Source organism: Syngnathoides biaculeatus, chromosome 22 (genome assembly GCF_019802595.1).
Source record: "Syngnathoides biaculeatus isolate LvHL_M chromosome 22, ASM1980259v1, whole genome shotgun sequence".
Taxonomy (NCBI): Eukaryota; Metazoa; Chordata; class Actinopteri; order Syngnathiformes; family Syngnathidae; genus Syngnathoides; species Syngnathoides biaculeatus.
In genome coordinates, this window is record NC_084661.1 from 15,944,424 (window position 1) to 15,966,042 (window position 21,619).

General features: G+C 43.2%; 6 protein-coding genes across 8 annotated transcripts; 4 read left to right on the top strand and 2 right to left on the bottom strand.

Moving 5' to 3' along the window:
- Nucleotides 1–65: 65 nt before the first annotated feature.
- On the bottom strand, nt 66–8,783 carry LOC133495324 (uncharacterized protein C7orf50 homolog). Of its 2 annotated transcripts, none has more exons than XM_061809820.1 (6): nt 8,666–8,783; nt 7,050–7,181; nt 6,645–6,761; nt 2,321–2,520; nt 1,441–1,522; nt 66–590 (listed from the first exon to the last, which is right to left on the bottom strand). In XM_061809820.1, the coding sequence occupies exons 2-6, from the start codon at nt 7,164–7,166 to the stop codon at nt 411–413; spliced, it is 696 nt and encodes a 231-aa protein (XP_061665804.1). In that variant the 5' UTR covers nt 7,167–7,181; nt 8,666–8,783; the 3' UTR covers nt 66–410. The 2 variants fall into 2 exon arrangements, with proteins under 2 accessions (XP_061665804.1, XP_061665803.1); XM_061809819.1 differs by lacking the exon at nt 8,666–8,783 and adding an exon at nt 7,992–8,137.
- On the top strand, nt 3,982–6,629 carry LOC133495320 (uncharacterized). The gene is made up of 2 exons (XM_061809816.1): nt 3,982–4,051; nt 4,923–6,629. Exons 1-2 carry the CDS (start codon nt 4,049–4,051, stop codon nt 5,943–5,945), a joined length of 1,026 nt encoding a protein of 341 aa, XP_061665800.1. The 5' UTR covers nt 3,982–4,048; the 3' UTR covers nt 5,946–6,629.
- Nucleotides 8,262–9,471, top strand: LOC133495326 (ubiquinol-cytochrome-c reductase complex assembly factor 4). The gene is made up of 2 exons (XM_061809823.1): nt 8,262–8,716; nt 9,137–9,471. Exons 1-2 carry the CDS (start codon nt 8,631–8,633, stop codon nt 9,453–9,455), a joined length of 405 nt encoding a protein of 134 aa, XP_061665807.1. The 5' UTR covers nt 8,262–8,630; the 3' UTR covers nt 9,456–9,471.
- A 633-nt stretch (nt 9,472–10,104) lies between these two features.
- Nucleotides 10,105–11,709, bottom strand: h3f3d (H3 histone, family 3D). 2 transcript variants are annotated; one of them, XM_061809821.1, is made up of 4 exons: nt 11,595–11,709; nt 10,857–11,001; nt 10,597–10,750; nt 10,105–10,516 (listed from the first exon to the last, which is right to left on the bottom strand). In XM_061809821.1, the coding sequence occupies exons 2-4, from the start codon at nt 10,982–10,984 to the stop codon at nt 10,388–10,390; spliced, it is 411 nt and encodes a 136-aa protein (XP_061665805.1). In that variant the 5' UTR covers nt 10,985–11,001; nt 11,595–11,709; the 3' UTR covers nt 10,105–10,387. The 2 variants fall into 2 exon arrangements, with proteins under 2 accessions (XP_061665805.1, XP_061665806.1); XM_061809822.1 differs by having other exon boundaries at nt 11,566–11,657.
- A 163-nt stretch (nt 11,710–11,872) lies between these two features.
- c22h8orf33 (chromosome 22 C8orf33 homolog) lies at nt 11,873–13,855 on the top strand. Its single transcript, XM_061810588.1, has 5 exons — nt 11,873–12,419; nt 12,822–13,071; nt 13,170–13,260; nt 13,406–13,552; nt 13,633–13,855. Exons 2-5 carry the CDS (start codon nt 12,871–12,873, stop codon nt 13,812–13,814), a joined length of 621 nt encoding a protein of 206 aa, XP_061666572.1. The 5' UTR covers nt 11,873–12,419; nt 12,822–12,870; the 3' UTR covers nt 13,815–13,855.
- Nucleotides 13,856–14,427: 572 nt separating this feature from the next.
- anks3 (ankyrin repeat and sterile alpha motif domain containing 3) lies at nt 14,428–21,497 on the top strand. The gene is made up of 15 exons (XM_061810405.1): nt 14,428–14,990; nt 15,207–15,405; nt 15,505–15,626; nt 15,816–15,897; nt 16,633–16,750; nt 16,944–17,102; nt 17,170–17,274; nt 17,526–17,632; nt 17,725–17,874; nt 17,932–18,056; nt 18,508–18,649; nt 18,750–18,981; nt 19,072–19,116; nt 19,193–19,284; nt 20,762–21,497. Exons 1-14 carry the CDS (start codon nt 14,824–14,826, stop codon nt 19,273–19,275), a joined length of 1,836 nt encoding a protein of 611 aa, XP_061666389.1. The 5' UTR covers nt 14,428–14,823; the 3' UTR covers nt 19,276–19,284; nt 20,762–21,497.
- Nucleotides 21,498–21,619: the final 122 nt, after the last annotated feature.

Sequence of the window (21,619 nt, forward strand, 5' to 3'; positions counted from 1 at the left end):
AATTGGCTAAAGAATCTGGAAGACAGTGTGTTGAAAACCTGCTTGGAATAATACAATTTAAAAAATACATATATGCTCTTCATATTTATTAATGAATGCTGCATAGTTTTTTTAAAATAAATTTCTGAAAAAAAAAAAAAAAAAACCCACAAAAACATTTACGTTTTCCAAACGACTATTATTAGAACTTTTAAGCTGTCAGTTAATTCCCCCCCAAAAGTGGAAAACATTTTCTTATAAAGTACCAGTACGCTAATAGTTTACAAAATGTGGTAAATAAGACAACAGAAATGGAACGATGCGGTTTGCGCAATTCAGCACATACGACGTCAAATCTGAGTCGTTAAGGTCTGAATGAAAATAACGACAAGTCAGCTTAAGTCGGAGCCTGAGCTCACTTGGGAACTGGTCTAGGAAAGGATCTGGATGACTTCTCTGGCTCTGTGCGCCCTCTTCTGGACGTCTTCGTCCTCAGGCGCGTCACCCGATTCTTGGACCAGGGCGAGGGCCTTCTGTACCGTGATGTCTCTCGACCCCCCGCGGAGGCCCTCCAGGTACCAGAGCAGCACCGTGAACTTCTCGTCTGTGATCTGTCAGAAAAGAATTCCAGTCGTGAGCCGGTGAACGAGGAGCAATAATTGAAAACTTTGCTGAAATGTATTTGGGCCGGTCTTAACGGCGAACCTGGCAACGGGTCAGGGCGCTCAGTATTAGCTTAACATAATGTGCGGGGTTTGAAACACTGCAAGATTCTGCATCTTGCACAACTCTTTTCCTTTCGGTTTGTCCCGTTAGGGGTCACCACAGGGTGTCATCTTAGATGAGCGCCCATATTCGTTTAGTTCCTATTAATTGTCTTTTGTTCTTTGTTGTGTTGTTGGCCATTAAATCTAATTCTGTCAACTTTGTAATGTCAATTTTTAAAATGTTTTTAAACAAAAAACATTAATATTGGTCAGCGGCATGGTGGGGCAGCTGGAAAGCATTGGCCTCACAGTTCTGAGGAACACCGGGTTCAATCCCGGCCCTCCCCGTGTGGAGTTTGCATGTTCTCCCCACGCCTGTGTGGGTTTTCGCCGCTTTCCTCCCAACATTAAATGGACACTCTAAAATTTCCCCTAGGTGTGATTGTAAGTGCGGCTGTTTGTCTCCATGTACTCTGCGATCGGCTGGCGACCAAATTGGGGTGTGTCCTGCCTCCTGCCCGATGGTAGCTGGATTAGGCTCCAGCACACCCTCGTGAGGATAAGCGGCGAAGAAAATGGATGGACGGATTATCTTCAGAGAAAAATAAAACATTCAAAAGTAACAATAGTAGCCGTGTATTTTTAAAAAGTTATCTTTTTATCTTTTTGAATCCCCAATTTGTGTATACCTTTTGCAAAACGCGTCAAAAACTTTTGCAAACAAATGAGAAGAGTTGCGATGCGTTTGGCGTACCTGCTCGGAATCAAACATGTTGTTCAGTAACCACGTCTGCCGCATCTTGTGGAACTTCCACGCGCCGCGATTCTCGGCCCAGCTGCAAAGACGACAAAGACGGCGACGGCTCGTTTCAACCAGAGTGCTTCACAAAATGATTTGTGTCATATCGATTTTAAAAAAAGAAGAATTATGGCGCTTCATCACATAACCTTTTTTTTTTTTTCTTCTGAGAAGAATTTTTTTTAGGACTTTGTCCCGATGTTTTGAAAACACACGACACATTTTCCAGTGTAAAAGCCGTGATATTAAATAAATTAAATTTTAAAAATTCATTTATTTACAATATATATGACTTTCTTCCCTTGTCAAACTTTACGATAGAGATTTTTTCTTCAATTATCGGTACACTATATACCGTGGAAAAAAATACATCTTTCTTCCTATAAACATTATGACTCATTTTGAAAACAATTGACCAGATTCTCATGAAATACATTTGACTTTTTTTCTAGAATTTTATAGACCCGAGTACCAACTCCCCCCAAAAAAGTTTGGCGGTGGGGGGTGGGGGTGGGGGGAAATTATATATTATTATATTATATATTGAAATAATGATGACATAAAACACATTGTGAAATGAATTGTACCTTAATACATGTTTGGAAATAAAAAGTGCTTCAAGATTAAATGCAAAGGGTACAGAACCTAACAAAAAACTGTACTTGGTGATTTTTTGGGGTCCCACTAGATGCCAAGTTTCGTGATGCGAGTTAACCAGTGCAGTGGTACACTGGCACCAGTCCGGTGGTCCTGTGCGGGTGGGTGGGACATTACGTTGTTTTGTGGCGAAAAGAAGACTATGAAGGCTCACGCGTAAGTCCAAACAAGCTCTTACCAGACGAGGTAATCCAGGGCCTGCTGGGACACGGCGGGCCGGGACCCTTCGTCTTTTGCCGAGCTCGCCGCCGCCGCCGCCGCCTTCAGCGTCTTCTTCTCCACTTTTTTGCGGATCTTCTTCAGCTTTCTCTCCAGGACTCGCTTCTCCTCCGGGCTCAAGTCCTTCTCTCCCTCGGGAGAGTCGGCCGGATCCGAAACCTACGGGCGCCAGAGCAAACACAAAGACTTTGAGGACGCTTATAAATATGACCGACGTGGATAATGTTATGAAATATTCCCATTTTCATCCGAATGTTATGGAGTTGCCCTCACAATTCTTGTTTTTCCAGTTCTAGAGAAAAATCCCCACCCCACAAAAAAAAAAAAAAAAAAAAAAAAGTGCAAAATGATAGCAAGATCAGAGAAATGGATCACTCTTTCCAGAGCTGCATTCAAGTGGACATAAAAAGTCTACACACCCCTGCTCAAAAGCCAGGATGTAGTCTTACAACACGAGACCAGGATAAATCATTTGAAAACTCTTCCCGTCATTCATGCGACCTGCGACCTTTTCAAATGATTTTATCTTTTCCAGAGGGGAAGCTAAAAGAAACAAACGCAGTTGAAAAAGTGCACACACCCTCATAACTGGCATCTGTTTAGAATTAACTTTCATTAGACCATAAAAAAAAAGCTTGTGGGGAAATGCACGTAAATGACATAGAAATGATATGAAAAAATTTAAATGATTTTATCTTGGTCTATTTTTCAATACCACTTATAAAAAGCTGTTTTTACATCTGCATCCAAATTGTCTTGTGTGCAAATATTCCCGTCTTGAAAAAAATAAATCTGGAGTTGTACAAATTATGTCGGATGAATGGCGGAAAAAGTTTTTATTTATTATCGTCATAGTTTTGATTTATGATCCCATATTTCCTGACCATGACCATGTGTGTTTTTCTTTAACAAAAATGAGAAAATTTCTAGCTGACCATACACTTCTAAATGTACAATTATAAATAAAACACCATGTTTTTGAATAAATCATATTTTCCTGCCAAAATTCTGCATGCAGTCAGTTTCCTGGGTTGAAATTCGACTGAGTGCAATTTATAAAACCAAGTAGAGGCTACGCTTGAAAAGCAAACCACAACCCCCGCCCCCCAAAAAAACACATTTCCTGTCACTTTGCAGGTTGACATACCATTTCCTGTATTTGCAACCCCGCAGACATTTTTAGTGCTTTACTTTATGCAATGCATCCATGTGCTTTATTGCACTTAAAAAAAAAAAAAAAAGATGTCACAGTTCAATCAAATCTTTAAATGTCATGAATAAAAACGGAACTGTGTCAAGCCCAGTTGAAAAACTAAATTTGATCCTAACGGGAAGCGAAACAAGGGAGCCAGTATGTTTTCGGATTTAACGGTCCTCCGTCTGCAAGGTGAAGCGGAGAAGTGGAGGGGGAAAAAAAAAAAAAAAAAGAAAGGAAGGGCGGAAAATTTTTCTGATCACATGGCCACGAAGTCACTCTGAAAGTATGCTGGCGGGATGCTGTTCGCAGAAGTCTAGCAAGCTTTCCCCGTGAGTCCTCGCGTCCCCCGCGACGGGCATCGTCGTCTCATACGTCAGGCCGCTCGGCTCGGACCCAAGCGGCACCCGTCGGGTCGGGAGATTAAAAAAAAAAAAAAAAAAAAAAAAAAAAAAAACGGGAGGCGACTGAGTGACGACAACACAAAACAAAATGGTAAGTGGGAACATGTGTGGCAGCGGAGCAGACGGTCCTTGAAAACGGAAAGAGGTGGCAAAAGTACGTAGTCACGTGCTTATGTTGAGTAGATTTAAAAAAAAAAAAAAGACTGCTAAAAGTCGAGGTACTGATTCAACTTCCGTATGTCTTTAAAAGTAAAAAAAAAAAAAAAAAGTACAGATATAAGTACAAAATTATTATTATTATTTTACTGTGAATTGTATATAATATCCATTTTGAGAATATCTACCATTTAACTTGTATACAGAAGAAATATTTGTTGGGCTCGCTATCAAACAAACGCATTCCCGCTGCTTTGCTAACGCTCAAGAGACGAATGAAAATTGATAAATTAGCTTAAGCTAGCAACTGAAAATATTATTCAATTACTTGTACGTGTTTTTTTTCCGATTACAAATTTAATTAATAATTTCGAAGCTTGTGGGGTTTTTTTTTTGGGGGGGGGGTTACCATAAGAACGCATTTGCTACCAATGTATGTAGGCAACAATATGAAGCTATTAATTAAAAAATAGAATTAAAATCTTATTTCCGAGGCCCATTTGGCCACTACACCTGAAAAAAAAAAAGTGGGATCTATTTAATTTCAATACATCGGCTGCATGTGATTAAAGGACAACAAAAAATTACAAACAAACTGTCAGCTAACGTTAGCTTGCTAGCTACGCCTGCAATTCGTAAAAGTAGCTTCCCCGGCCGTAACAATTTACGACGTAAGTCGACGACGCTGCGCACGATTAATTTTCTGAAGACAAATTTTTCGGACCCGTCTCGTTTTTTTAATGAACACTTTTTCCTTTGTTGAGTCGTGATGGTGGCACACGAGGGGCTGTGCTTTTCTTTTCCAGGCCACGCAAACGCTGCCCAACAGTTCGGCCGCGGCGGTCGAGGGCCCCACGCCGACGCCGGCGGGCGCGCTGGAGCTGATCGAGGCCGCCAACCTCATCTCCGCGGCCAACCGCGCGTACGCCGTCCTGGCCGCCGCGGCCTTCGTGGCCGGCTGCTTCCTGCTCTGCGGCTTGGTTGCCACGTGGAGAGCGGGACGCCACGTGATCTGGCTGGACCGGCTGCTCTGGGCCTTCTGCGGCCTGCAGCTGCTGCTCCTGCTCTTTTCTCTCTACAACGTGGTGCACCGTCCTTACAGCTTGAGGACGGCGGCGTTGGGCTGCGCCGCGCTCTCCTTCGCCATCAACACGACGTCGACCTGCGGCCTGTTGGTTTTAGCGCTGATGGCTTACAGTCTCGCCCTCGACCCGCCGTCCGACGGATTTCTGAGGAGGCCTGGCATCTGCGTGGCTCTGGTGGTCCTGACGTCCATTTGCATCACTCTTCTTCTGGATGGCCTTCGAGGCCCGAGCGACGGTTTTCGCCGCGAGACGGACTGTTTTATGGATCCGGTCCACGCTGGAGTTTCCTACGCCGTCGCAAAGCTGTGCTTGGCTTTTCTGATGCCTTACGGTCTGCAACTGGCGCTCCTGATATGCGGCTGCGTACGACAGAAACAATCCAACCGGAGGTTTCTCTCGGGTTCCGAGCAGGGTCCGGTGCTCTTGGCGTTCGGCGCGACGCTGCTGTTCTGCCACCTCTTCTACGCGGCGGCTCTGGTGAGGGCGGCGCGGCTGCAGGCGCGGGGCGAGCTAAGCCACCGGCAGCGGGCGTTCGTGAGCGTGGCCGAGCTGGTTTTCTTCGCGGGGAGCTGCGCGTGCCTGACGCTGGTGCCGCTCGTACACCGGCCCAGTCGAAAGAAGCTGGCCGGACAGTTCGGGCGGGCGGCCGATCTCTGCCCGCGTCCGGCGCGCGCTCAGCCCAGCAGGAACATCATCACGCCGCACATCGAGATCACAGACACCCTGCAGGATATCGAGTCGTAGCGCCCCAAATTGCTCTCCTCCATGAAGACTTCATTTTCTTCTCAAGCACAAAATGTACGCGGAGGGCCGCTTCCATGAGTCAAATTTTATACAGCGGCGCCTTGAGGAACGGGTTACTCGACTCAGAATTTTTTCGTGATACGTGTCATCAATCGTCAGAATGTTTGCTTTGACTTGTGAGTAAAAATTTGAGATACAAGCCCTGTTTGTCAGTAATGAACTAAACTCACTTCACAACAACCAACAGTTTGGTAGACCTATAAAAGTAGGTGTCAACCTTTTTTTTTTATTACGAACACATCATTTCACTTCAGATGACTCCATTTAGCTTAATGCTAACAAATTATCCAAAACATCATCCATGGGCTAACGAATACCATGTGTATAACGTTGTTATAACACTTGAAGCAATGGATATTTGAACAAAAACAGTGGAACAACATATACAGATAATATAATTTTCACAGGCATATATTCTTTATCCTCTGCAAAGAACAATTAACTTTACCGCAGCTTACTGAGGTTTGACCAGCCCCAATGCAGATCTGAATAAGTGTATTATAATGCCACCCGGTGGCCAAGGAACACACATCAGGAGGAGTGTAAAATGAATTTAACCGTAACCCAAAAGTTTGGGGCGATAGTAACAAGCAATCCACGATCATACTGCCACATAAATGTATTTAAAATAGGTCATACCTCAGTTTGCATTGTGGTCTCTGTTTGAGCTTCTGTTTGTTTCCTTTCGAGCTCGCTGACTTGAGTATTTTGGTCCTTCTCTTCCGCAAGGGTGTCTGTAATTTGAACTGGAGCCTCCTGTGTAAGATTAAAAAAATAATAATAATTAAAAAAAGCCTCCAAGCACTGTCAACAAAGGAGGCTTTTAAGTAAGACAAATAGAGTTAAAATAACATCTTAGCTATTTTTCAGAAAAATCCGATTTCCAATTATCATCGATGACTACAAAAATCAAACAACAATGACGTTATTCAAAATTGACTTTTGCTCTTTTTTTTTTGTAACCCTTCTGGGATTTGCTTAATTTCTCTTGATCGCAAACAATGCAACTGTATTTTCCAACAAAAAGCGTTTATTTCCACTCACCTCGACTTCCAATCTCTTCTTTTTGCTTTCTGGGTTTTTCTCCAGATGAACCTCATCGTCACTTGGAGGCAAATTCTTCCTCTTTGGGGGATTATTTTGTGATTTCTTTTTTGCCATGACACAACCAAAGTCCTATTAAAAAAGCGAACAATCAAAGCTACTTTTAAATGACAAGAGGTAAAAAAATAATAATAATAAAATGTGTTATCTCTACAGATTTACGCGCAGTGATGACACACTAAATGAGTGACGCAAACGTGCTCGAAAGATCAAAGGGCAGTACGATTATGGAAGTAGATGAGTGCCACCAGGATTTGAATTTGAAATGTAAAATCTTCAATAGTTGTATTTCAGTGCAACTTTTCAATGTTAACAATTGCACTGGCTACAATTCGCTGTCTAAAATTCGCCGTCTGTGCCACCAGGCGGGGTCACTTCAGGTCAGAACCGAACACTCAGCCAATCCAGTTACGCTTTCTTAGTACGTGAAGTCTTGTGACTAACAAAGCACAACTGCGATTGGCTGGGTGTTCTGCCTGGTGTTGCAGACGGTGAATTTTAGACGGCAAAATTTGATCACTTTACATTCCAAATTCAAATCTTATTTGACTTTACAATTCAAATTCAAATCTTGTTTTCTGTGGAAATTCAAATTCAAACCCTATTTCACATCACATTTCAAACTCAAATCATGTTTAACTTTACAATTCAAATTCAAATCCTATTTCACTTTACATTACAAATTCAAATCCTGGTGGCAGAAAATCTACGAATTAACCGGGAACTAGGCCCAAAATGTGCAACTGTTCCTCCTCAAAGTCTTTCCAGAAAATATGTGACACCGTGTTGACGAAAAAACAACATAAGCGATAAAACATTACAATCGAAGTAAACGTATTTATATGTATAAGTTAATTCCAATAGAAGACATATTTTACTTACAGTAAGCAGTAGTTCACGCTGAAAACACGTTGCCGAGCATGCAGCACAACCCGGATGTGACGTTACCATGCAAAAAAACCGCCATTGGATGAGAATTTTGTTTTGTGATTGGTCGACGTTGTGAGGCGTTCAAATAACGCGTAACTTGGAAGTTCGACTTTGCCTTTTCCTAAAATAATGTGAGGAGTGCGTCGCATATATTTTGTAGAAGTACTCATAATTTTATGCCCATGTGATGAAATACATATCTGTAAGAATGACGAACTGGAAAAATGTAAGACCTTTTTTTTTTTTTGCTCAAACAGTTGGGGTGAACAGTGTTTAAAAGCATCACGTTAACAGTTTAACAGAAAAATGAAAAGGAATATAATTAATCCAAAGCGACGTTGTGTTTCACCACAGCAAAAAAAAAGAGTTCTCGACAAAATAAGCGCTATATTATAAAATAATGCGAAGCAGTTACGGTTTGAGGTATGGGTAGGAACGATTGCTTGGGAAATGCACTGGCACCGGAATTAATTCTCGGTCGCACGAGGCTGTGTTACATGACCTGTGTCGTAAGGCAACGCAAACTCGAAGTGTCCGCTTTCATCGACCTGCGTGTCCTAAAATGACAATTTGCTCCAAATATCTGCTATAATGGCGCACATTTGCACTCGTTTAACAAGCAAAACCTTCAGTCGTGCGGCGTCAACGTTGTTTCGTCACATCGTTGGGAGCGTGAGGTGAGTTCTGGATGTGATGAAATCCTGACAACAACTTAACACTAATGACGAATATATTGTTGAGGCTTTCAGAAGTTGCTATTTGCCCTATCAAAGGTCAAAGTTAAGATTTAGGTCAACCCTATGTTGACATTTATCACAGACATCAAATACTATCGTAATAAAGACTCCACACTTAAAATTTCGAGCACAAGATGAAGCTTTTTTTTTGGTTTAAAGATACAAAATGCCGAGCCAACGTGGCCTGTAACAGAAGACATTTCAGTCATCAAATTCTTTGTGAAATTATTTGAAACTTTTACTTGGGGGGTTGGCTCAAACGCATCAACCAGTAATATATAATATAAATAAAATACATTTTGGAGATGTGTGGATTCTCCCCGACACTGATGAAATAATAAAATCACGTGTCTTTGCCAGTACTACGCGGCCTCTTTCCGTGAGCCATCGTCTGCTGGCCAAGCCCGAGAAGCCCGCAGGAGGCCAGGACGAGGTCGACAACGGGCCCATCCGTTTCTCCACCAGCAAGGCCAGCCACAGGACTTGGAGGGTGGAGCGTTCCCTGGGGAGCCAGCACCAACGCCCCTGGTGGAAAGTGCTCCCGATCAGTGTGATCGCCACGGCCTTCCTCCTCTGGTGCGCCTTCAGAGAAGAGACGGACATTGACGTGGAGCTGGAAAAGAAACTTTACCAGCATTTACCCGGATTGCTCTCCAATGAAGACGACGAGAAAAAATAAACGTCTGATGTACGCACCTTTGTGATGCGGCAAATGGAATTCTTGAGTGCTTCAAATACCTCTAAAATTACTAAAGTGTAAACAATGTTGTGCTATTTAAGTTGACTTTTAAGGGTAAAGTCTGAAACAGCCTGTAGTAGGTGGTGGCTAGTTTTAAAACTTTCCCGCAGAGCAAACTAAACATGAGCCGAGATGTATTTACTCTTTTAAACAATGCCACCCCCCCCCTCAAAAAAAAAAAAAAAAATTCTTGGTGTCTGTGTACTGTAATTATGTGGAAAGCTTTTGTTTTGCAGTAGGAATATGTACTTTGAATTATTCCATTGATGGTAGACCACAGTCTGAACTAAATTCTTGAACTTGCCGGTCTTTAAATCTGCACTATTGCATGAAAATGCTCCAACTCATTGCCTTGACTGGGATGTTATTGTGATGTCGCATTCTGGACATTTATGCCTGCTGTATTTAAATGGGTATGTATCAATGAATCAAAGTGCTCCGGCTCAGCAAAATTAATCTCTTCCAAGTATCTAAAAATGGCATGTTTACACACCCCTCTGGTAATTAAATAAAATCCAGCCCTCAGTATAAACTGCTGCAATTTCTGGATGACGCAAAAGGTTGTGTCACCGTAATTACAAAAGACCAGTTGAGGTAGCGGAAAAGTTTATTTACAGGAGGAGATGTACACAGGGTTACCAAAAAATCCAAAGATAATTGCCCTGAGAGGCAGAGAGAAATGTAGATTGAAACGAGTGTCGTAGGAACATGAAGCACTACTATGACAAACAGTGCAGGTAAAAAAACTCAAAAAAATAAAGTGACACTGGGAGCTACACAATCCAGTAATTGTTCACAATTTACAAAACCAATTATATTAACCCAACCCCCTCCCCAAAACCCATACTAATAAAATAAAAAAAAAAAAACATTTAAGCACGCTCCCCCCTAATTCGCCTGGCCAGTTGGATGTCTTTGGGCATGATGGTCACCCTCTTGGCGTGGATGGCGCAGAGGTTGGTGTCCTCAAACAGACCCACCAGGTAAGCCTCGCTGGCCTCCTGAAATTTGACCAAAAAAAAGGGTCAAAATTACTTAAAAAAATAATTTTTAATGCGTATTCGTAAAGCAACGCACGTACCTGCAGGGCTCCGATGGCCGCGCTCTGGAATCGCAGGTCCGTCTTGAAGTCCTGGGCGATCTCCCTGACCAGACGCTGGAAAGGAAGCTTCCTGATGAGCAGCTCGGTGGACTTCTGGTACCGACGGATCTCGCGCAGGGCGACAGTGCCAGGCCTGGGGGAAGAAAGAAAGAAAAGAAAAAAAGGGATTAAGCACTACATTAATCTCTGAAACTAATAGGAATTACTCAAAATACATAAAAAAAAAAGTATTACTTTACCTGTATCTGTGGGGCTTCTTTACTCCACCGGTAGATGGCGCGCTCTTCCTGGCGGCCTTTGTGGCCAGCTGCTTCCTGGGCGCCTTCCCTCCGGTGGATTTACGAGCGGTCTGCTTGGTACGAGCCATTATTCACTTTGTTTTGACTGTGTGAAAATTACAAAAAAAAAAAAAAAACATTTATAAACAACCATGAAGTCGACCTACAATGATTTTAGATGAACTCTTCAATCAAGCCTTTGTAGTGACGTAACGAAATCGCGCCTCGACTAAAGTCATTAACCTATTTAGACCGTTCCGAGAGAATGTGGCCTTAGGTGTAAAGGTTGCACGTCGAGCTCATAAATGCAACGCCACCATTATGATACGAGACGCAGTCACGTTTCTCTTTCAAGTGAGCAAAATGGCGCCATATAGCAACCGGTGATTTTTTTTTGTTTAAATAAAAAAAAAAAAAAACACAGCTGCCTCACAAGTCAATTCAACTATAAAACAAAGCTTCTAGCGTACAAATCAAATATATTTTATCCAAGTTAATTTTCAGTTCCTTTTTTAACTGTTAAGAGTTAGCTTTCTTTGCTAGTTGCTATGGCGCGCACCGTATTGTTGACAATATACAGACAGATCCACTGTTATTAGTTTAAATCACAAATCTACGAAGTAGACAAACGAGGGCTGAAATTACAAGAGCACTTGAAATTATCACTTACATTGATAAAAAGAAGTATGTGAAGATTACCTTTGCCTTTTCTCTGCCCGTGACTCGATCAGAGTGCGTTCGTCTACCGTTCGTGTATTCTACAAGGGACTCCGCGCTCCAACAACAGTATTTATAGCGTCTTAGTCCCCGCCTTCGACCCTCGATGATTGGCTCAAACACATCGGTAATCCAAATATGATTGGATGACGGAAACATCGAGCCCGCCCTTCCACTATGACCAGATGTTTCCTTTCTTTTCAAATTTATTGTACACAAAACGATACTACGTTTTTGTACAAGGTTGTTTGTGTGTATGTTGTATGCGTGTATAAGATACATGTTCTAAAATATACGTAGATTATAAAATCCCAATTGAAAACACTATTTATGTCGAATCAAATCCTAAATACATTCTATGTTTTCATGTCGAAAAAATTCTTCCTGGAGTGATCGTATGCCGCCATTACATATAAAACCCAACATTGTTTTTTGTTTTGTAAGCCAACCACTAGCACTAGAACACTGCAGCAAGAAAATGGACAGTAAACAATTAATCCCGAACTACAGTATTTTTTTGTTACACTGTATAGTTTATTTCCCTCCATTTTGTTTTTTTGGGTCGTCGTTTGTGTAGACTGCTGTTTTTAAATAAGTGGTTTCTGAGACTTAAAATGAAATATGTTCATTCAAGTACACAACAAAATGTAACGAAAAAAATACTCATTTACAAGCAAGTTTGGTCAATGTTCAACAATCTTTAAAATGTTGCCCCCAACATTATAATCTAGTAATCGTGACCGAAGCGGAACATCTTTAGGTTGCAGAAGTGTTCCCACACGGACGTTACATGGCGTAACATACGAGGTAAGTTTCATACGGCTTGAAACTAAATATTGTGTAAAGGAAAGTTTATGTAAATTACCTTTTTTTTTTTTAGCTGTGTATCTGCGTAAAAAGATATTTCTGACGGGGTAATATGAATAATCAAATTTTAAATGACGCAAATATAATATCGGTATGCACTAGTAGTGACAAACGTGATTTTTGTGTGTGTTTTATATCAATCATGGGATATGTACCGTACTTTTTGTGTTTTAAACAAGGGATCGAAGATAATTGCATCCATGTTTGAATTAAAATGATACAGAATTCACAGTTGCCAAGCCATACTTGAATGACATATTCAAATAAAATAAAATGAAAACAACAAAAGTCAAAGATCACCAAGTATCATCTCCATGACTAAATACTGGAACATCGGTGCAGTTCTTTCCAAATACCAGAAAAAACCTCGCCCCTGACACGTGGAGACAACATGGCAGCAGAGACTTCTAAAGGTGCTCATTGCCTCCAAGATGACAATGATTCCACAGCACCGGAGGCTAGTTCGTCACGTGAACAGCAAGCGCAGTCAAAAACAAAGAAAAAGAAGAAATCTGCCAAGAAAAAAGCAACCAGCTGCACTGAGGTACCCCCAGAGACAAGCGCAACGGAAGGAGGCGAGAACACAGAGCTGGTTTGTGTTGCTTTTGTGTTGCTTTTTTCACATAGTAAGTACCACTCTTAGTTAACATGGTGCAACTTGTTTTTTTTTGTTTTTTTTTTTTCCCCAAGAGTGCAGAAGAACAGTTTAAAAGGCAACTGGAGTGGTGTATTGAGCAACTGGAACTGGGAATGAAGTCACAAAAGGCCACCCTGAAGCAGAGTTAGTATTGGTTGTTGTTGCATTTCATTTTAAATGTGAGTCAAACGCACGAATAAATTTGAGGTGCATCCCTGTAAACATTTGTTATACTCACTTCATACAGTTTCCATATAGCTATCACATTTGCTGTTTATTTCGCCTGCAGGGGAGGATGTGTCTCATGCCCTCAAAACACTTCGCAGCTCCAAAGCTCCCCTGGTCAAGAAGAGGCAAGTCATGAGGACCATGGCCGGAGATTACAGGAAAAAAATGGAGGAGGAGAAGAGCAAGCAGTTCAAACTCATCCAGAGCGGTGGGCAACGCGTCCTAAGATCTTTCCGTGACATTTACATGCCGCTGTTGTGATGATGCCCCTCTTTCTTTCGGAACCAGAACTTACATCCGCTAAGGTCAAAGTCAAGTCAGAGTCACCCAAAAAGTCGGTTTTCCACCGGAGAGCTGAAGCCAAACAGAGCCAGGCCTCAGGGGGGCACCGGAACCCGGAGACTCTTCCAGAATCGTCTGCCTTTGTGTTTGCGGCATCAAAAGAGGAGTTTCGGTTCAACTTTTTATAATTTTGAAACTTAAAAGAAATAAAAATATATTGACCCTGTCATTTTTTTTGGTAGCTTGTCCTTTGAAATGCGGGTAGACAAGTTGAAAAAAAAAAAAACATGGGAAAAACACCACACAGATTCAAACCTGAGACTTTTTGACTTTAAAGCAGACATGCTAACCACCATTCTGCCCCGACTAGGATGTAATAAACATACTTTTGAATGATCTTCTGAAGTTAGAGATGTCTAGTTGTTTTCCCAATGAAATATTTTTCCAACTTTTAAACATTTAAAGAAAACTAACGTGTTTGCACGACTTTGCTAACGATGCAAACCGTTGTTGTTGTTGTTGTGGGGACCTTCAGCTTGTCCCACTGGGTCGCCATAGCAACGCACTCTTAACAAAAATGCTGATCACTCCCAAGCTCTCAATCATAACTCTTGCTATTTACAACATTTGATATTTTGTGTCGTCCTTCGTGGCGTTTGAAAAATGTACCCAATTTTGACATACGGTCACACTAGCTAATGAATTAAAATGTTTATTAAATTAAAGTAGCTATAACGGCTTAATACACAGTGAACCCACAGAGAGAGTAGCATTTTAAAATGGTATTCCTAAGGATACCTGAAAAATGTCAGTAACACATTATTTTGACGTGCTCGCATGAAACTTGAAGAACAACCGGAAATGGGGGAGCCTCGTTAGCTCACTCAGGAACACAACTTGAATTACGCCGAGAAAAGTTATAGCCGTGAGAAAAAAGTGTTTTTTTGTTGTTGTTGTTGTTTTTGTTATTACGCTTACTACATGCTATAGATTAGTATAAAGTTAGAGCACTGAAAAGTGAATTCGTTACTGGGTAGGTGACAACCGTGGGCAAAGTTGTAAATTGGAAGGGAAGTTCAAGCTAGCTCGAGTAAGCTAACTTGGTCTCACGGGGACTCGCGCGGAGCTCGGACACAGTTGGAGAAAACTGCCGTAACGACAAAGGTGAAGCTTGGTCGTACTTTGTTCGCACCGAGAATGTCGGAGCTGAGCGACGAGGCCAGCGAGTCCGAGCAGCTGGGTGCGAGTCTCTCGCTGTGGCTGGGGGAGTCGCTGGTGAGCGCCGAGGAGCTGGACGTCCCGCTGGACATCCATACCGCCTGCTCCATCGGCCAGTACGACGTGGTGGCGAAGTGCATTCAAAGGTGCTCACGCTCACTTTTATTGCTTGGATGTTGTTGTCCAGGGTTTCTCAAACTGTTGTGGATGTTATGGGGCATAACATTTTACATGCCCCCCAGTCCCAATACCTCCTCATCACCCGAAACCAAGTTAAACATAACTACTAGTCAAATAAGTTCATCAACACGAACCACCCAAAGGAAGACGTGTGGATAAGAGCCTCTGTTGTGTTTCTCCAGGCGCGAGGTGGACCTAAATGGGAAGAACGTCGGAGGATGGACAGCCCTGATGTACGCGTCGTACATCGGCCACGACAACATCGCCAATCTCTTGCTGGAGGCGGGCGTCAACGTCAACGCCACCACGGCGAAAGGGCAGACCCCCTTGATGCTGGCGGCCAGCTGTGGGAACGAAAGCATTGCCTACTTTCTGCTCCACGTACAAAAAAACCCCTCTAAATTCCTCACTGTCGTCTGTTTTGTGCTCCCCTCTTGATCGCTCCCGGAAAAAAACGTTTTCCCCTCTCGGTTCCAAAAGCAAGGCGCGGAGTTGGAGGTGAAGGACTCTCGGGGCTGGACGGCTCTTTTCCATTGTACGAGCACGGGTCACCAGCAGATGGTGAAGTTCCTGCTCGATAACAACGCGGATGCCAACGTGAGGTAAGAATTTGTAGTATCAGTATATTCATTTCTGACCCCAGTTATAAGAGGGTGTGCAGACTTATGCAATCGCATCTCAATTGATTGCTTTTTTTTTTTTTTTTTAAATTAACCTCTCGAAAAGATCTCGATGAAAATGAAGTTGTACAAATTGCAGGGAACAGCCATTATTTATTGACTCACCCACAGGGAGCCCGGGTCTGGATTTACTCCCCTGATGGAGGCCGCCGCTTCTGGACACGAAATCATCGTTCAGTACCTGCTGGATCATGTGAGGAGCAGTCGAAGTTCACAAATATCTTTCCCCCATTTTCCTACTCTTTTTAAGTCACGGCCTACTACGGAGGATGTACGGAACATATATTGCTCTCACCCCCCCCCCAAAAAAAAAAGTCGCTACCACATTATAACGTGATATATTTCACATTATAATGTGGTTAATTACACGTTATAATGTAAATAATTTCACATTATAAACTTCCGGTTCGGGTGGGTGCAGAGCTTTCAGAGTTATATATTAAACGTATACATTGCTGTACATCAACTCAGATCTTCTATTACGGAAGCGTATTGCTGCGGCCCACCCAAACCGGAAGTAATTGCATTTTTTGGGGGGGGGGGTGAGGGATGAAATTTATTTATTTATTACTTTTGTACGTTATAATTTGAAACGAATCACATGTAATTAACCACACTATAATGTGAAACAATTCACACTGTTTTCACATTAGAATGTGAAACGATTCACGTTATAATGTTTTTTTTTGGGGGGGGGTAACAGCAATGTGTGATTCACATTCTAATGTGCAACGATTCACATCATTTTCACATTATCATGTGAAGCGATTCAGATGATAATGTGCAACGCGATTTTTTTTTTTTTTTTTTTTGGTGTGGCAGGAATGCGCTTCCGTAAGGATTAACATGATATCTCTATGTACAAAATAAATGATGAGTAAAATGAAGAGGTCGTGACATCTGATGCTTTTATGTCTTTTCTCCGCAGAAGGTGAAAGCGGACGAGCGCAACGCCAAAGGGGAGACGGCCCGAGCCCTCGCCATGTTGTACGGCTACACCAAGATCGCCAGCCTCATTGACTCGCACGCTCCCAGGAACAAAGCCGGTACTGGACAATAATGCTAGTTTTTTTTTTTTTTTTTTAAAAAACAAACAAACAAACAAACTTCTGATTCACAATTTTCTAATCAGAGCATAAACATTACAAAAAATATATACAATACAGGTATTGTCCCACGAGACTTTAAAATTGTATTGAATGAACTATATTGTTGTGTTTTTGGACCGGCACCCGTCAGGACACTTCGAAGACCTCAGCTCCTCCGAGGACTCCGACGGCGCCCCGTCGAGGCCGCGAGCGAGCCGCGGCCGGGCGAAAGGCGTCAGCATCCACGACGGGCCCCAGGCCATCGCCAAGTTCCGAGTCGGGGGCGCCGGCCGGGCCGGGGGACCGAGCGGTAAACGCCGCACGCGCGAACCAACGACCCCCCACGCGCACGCTGCCATTTTGTTTTCCGACATCAGAGCCTCGCGCCGCGTCGGCCGGCCACGGGCAGAGCGACGGCATCCGCTTTCGCGACGTGACCTCGCCCATCAATGAGCTGGACGGGCAGAGTAACAGCAGCAGAGGTAAGATTGGGCCGAGGCGAAGGCGCACGTCCGCCCCCGCGTTTTTCCGAACTTTATTGAAACGAGTCACACGGTTTGCGCTGGAAAAATAATAGTAAATAAATCCCGCGACCAATTAAGGGGAATCAAATAGTTTCCTCCACTTTCCGCAACATCCGAGCTCCACCTCTATATTTTACTGACCACGCGGCAAAGTTATCATTTCATGGGGTTCAGTCGCCGAGTACCAAAAGAACAGCGAATGTGTGCAGACGACAGCCCGTTCTTCGACAACGACATGCCCACCATGAGGAGCAGCAGCAGCAGCGAAGGTCTGCCTCACGTGATGGGCTGGGAAGGCTCCGTGGAGAGCAACGAGGTGAGCGAGCGGACCGAGCCCCGCCACCGATGTCCCGTCCTGACACCCCCCTCCCCTCCCCTCCCCCCCCCTGCCCTGCCCTGCCCTGCCAGGACTCCGACCAGTCCAAAAAGAGCAGCTCGCGTCGAGTAACTAAGGCTCATCACTCCAAAGGCAAAAGTCGCCACCCTGGCAACGAGGCAGTTCACGGCGGAACGGCGGGGATGTGCTCGCATGTTCCGCCGTCCTACAGTGGTCCAAAGGTATGTCTGGTAAGGTCTCAAATATTTGACCTTTTACTATTGTTATTATTTCTGTAGGATCTGGCAGAGTTCTTGGAGCAACTCGGCTTCTCCAAGTATCTGCCTTTACTCGAGGAGCAAGACATCGATCTCCGCATTTTTCTCACCCTGACTGAGAACGACCTGAAGGAAATTGGAATCACGTAAGGGCCTGATGATTGAATCACAAGCAAGTTACAGATACGACGCCACTCCAAAGAAGTGGAAAGACAGTTCCCGGTTCATTTTTTTTGATCCTTTCCGTAACTGTATTGACAACCCGCGACTGTAGGCCAAAACTCACAAACCGGCCGCGCATTTTGTTTCAAAGCTTGTAGTATGGCATCAGGAGAAATTAGCGTAATTTCCGGCCTCCAAGCCGCAGCATTTTCACACGCTTGGAACCCTACGGTTTATGCGGCGATGCGGCTAATTTGTGCATTTTTTTCTCACGGCTGCAAGGGGGCTCTCGAGCAGAAAAGGTGAGAGTGAGACCGGAATACATGTGCCGAGGAAGTGACTTTTTACCGGGCGTGTCAGTGCTGCGCTAGCGTTAGCACTGTGCTAGCGTGCAGTGAAAAATCCCAAGTTTTTAAAAGCAAAAATACCCCGCAGCTTGTTTGGTCCCAAGCGCAAGATGACCTCAGCGATCGCAAGGTGGCACAGCAGCGCTCGCCCCCCCAGCGACGCCCTGGAGCAGTCCTACGCCGACCAGCTGGAGGCCGAGATGCAGGAGATGGCCATTCAGCTGCACAAAGTAAGCGCTACCTTTCTACTACTACGGCACACCGGAAAATAGACACGGGCGTTTCCCTGCCCGGAAGGACTAACTTGTCCACTCGCCTCGTTCACATAAGCGCTGCGAGGAGGTGGAGGCCCTGCAGAGTCAGGTGTCGCAGGAGAAGGAGCTGCGTACCGTGATGGAGGGATGCCTGATGGAGGACAAGATGGCCTGGAGGAGGGTCCACGGCGAGCTGGTGGAGAACCACCGGCTGATCCAGGACATGAACGCCGCGTCGGCGAAAGCCCGCGCGTGTTGCTCGGAACTGCTCGCGTTGTTGAATGGCGGGCAGGTGAAAAGTGACGCGAGTGAGTGGTCGCCATGCTGGATCATAATAATTTTTTAAAAAATGCAAATATGAACAATTTTACATACTCATTTACCGTCCATCCATCCAGCGGGGGAGCTTGTGAAGAAACTCAACTCGCACGAAGAAGAACTGGGTAAGGCCGTCACTTGAAGTCGCCCACAAAAGATTGCGCGAACGCGGCCCTCATGGCGATCGTTTCATCCGAGCAGCGAACACCTTACAAAGCGTCCTCCAGAGTCTGAGGCGGCTGAGCGCTCCTGAAAAAGTGGCAGACAGTTGGGAAAGGCCTTAAACTTTCCAGGTGAGTAAAAAAAACCAAACAAAAAACTAAGTAACAACACAATATGGGAAATTGATAAAAGAAAAATAGTTACCTTGACTTCTGAGGTTTTCCAACTTACGAGCTGTCGGGTTTTCAATTTTAGTGTAATTATTTTTTTTCGCTTTGTGTTGCAAACCCAAATTTTGAGTAACAGACAATATTCAGATAAGGAGAACCGCACGTACCGATGCACTTTCAACTGTTGATAAAATCGGACAAAATGAAAACATTTGCAAAAAGAAACAAGCGCTGACCTAAAAAATAAGACTGCACAGTGCATACACATCTAGCGGTGTGTTGGTTGGTTGACGCAAGTTAGGCGCCATCTTGGTACTCCCAAAACGTGTGGAGGACACGGTTTACAGGTTGGATTATTGCTGGGTTTTTCCTCAAAGTTTGGCACGTAGAATTAAAACTGGTCGTGTGAGCTTGACATTTTTTTTTAGTTCTGTTAACATGAAGGATTTTTAATTCAATTTGATAAGTCAAAAAAGGCAAAGTGCAAAGGAAAGACATAGAACACCGTGGCTAGCAAGAAAGCTTGCATATTAGCTAGGGCCTGATTTCCGTGACATGTTAACTTTTCCCAAAATACGCTGTGAAGAACTATCATCACAACACAGCAAAAACTGAGCATTTTTTGTCATAAAAGCATTAAACCTTAAGTTCAATCAGTTACATATACCTTTGGACCTAAACCGAAGGACTTGCAATGGGAAAATACGTGCTAAATGCTAAAAGTTCATTTGTTGTCTCTGCAACGTCCTATTTCAGACAGAAAATTTCAACTTGTTTCCTCAAATTTGAAAAATCAAACTCAATTTGCAGAGTTCTGTACTATGAAATTCATCAAAAATTTCATAGAAAATGTGTTTTCTTGCTTATCCACCAATGAAGTTTGGGAAAATATTTACATCACTTTTTCGCAAAAAAAAACGTCGGCCTATAAAAGATGAAGCAGAGAGTGAACAGTGAACAACAACAACCGTAAACAAAACTTTGTTCAAGTGAATTAAGTTCATCAGAAAAAAAAACAACAACTTTACAAACAAACTTTAACAGTGTCAAAGTAAATCTTTCTAACTTACCTGTGGAATATTTTCTCACATGAACGCAGTTAATTGCTTTTGCTGCACAGGTCGTCATGTTTCTTTTGGGAGTATCAAGATGGCGGATGGCGACTTCAGTTTTGGTGGCCAGTGAGCCATCCAGTCTGTCGTTCTTTCTTTTTTTTTTTTTTTTTTAACATCACTGGTGACGACTGTTCAATAGTCTGCCCCCTTAAAGCTACATGCAGACATGTGGAAATGTGAAGCAGACTCACGATACTTCACTTTTTCAGCATTATGATTTCTTAATTAAGATTGAAGTTCACCCCCCCCCCCTCAATAGATTTGATGGTATTTGCAAATTTTAAAGGTGACGAGTAAAAGCAAACATCTGGTCTTTGTCACAGTGGCTTCTGCAACAATGACGGAGGGTGAAATGACCACCCTGAACAATGCCAAGGGGGGAGACCGGGTCGGACGCAGCCCACCCGGACGCATCGGAGCACGCCAGATGCGGCCGACGCCTGACGGCCTCGTGACAAGCAGGCGAGTGGTAGGGGGACCCGTGACCCTGGTACGCTCGCGTTGGTTCTCCACGGCGGAAACGCTGGGAAATGAGATTCTAGGTCCACGGCGGCAAAAGGATGGGAGCCGGCGGGCCGCAACGCAGGCCCGTTCGGTTCTTCAATTTGTTCCGCCGAGCTTTTAGTATATATCAAGAGTGAGTGCAGTCGGAAGTTTCATTTTATCTTAACTTGCTCAATTCATAAGAATGTAGTTTAGTAAAATAATAGTCCATGAAATGCCCAAACTATTTTTTATAAACTCATCAGTAAATTATAAAAAATAAGCACAAATTATTTTAATTTTTGAGGATTTATGTTTTATCTGATCTCCGAGTAAGCTTATTGATTCGTCTCTTAGAGCAAAATTTTGGAGGTTTGGCAATGTCCTGCTGAATGTATTCATAACGAAAATCTCTCAAAATAAATGTTTTTCAAGTTATCGACTCTTTTAAACTTTCGGACGCTGGTGTGTACAAGTACAGTAATATAGTCTAAAAACCAAATTCCACCATATGGAGCATATTCCTAATCAAACTTGTGTATTTGGAAAATATTCACAGCGCTTTACTTTGACAGCATTTTTTAGAAATACAGCTGTATTTTCAACTGGAAAAAAAATATATATATGTATATAATCCAGTCCAAAATTTTCAACTGGAAAAAAATTATATACTGTATAAAATCCAGTCCAAAAATCAT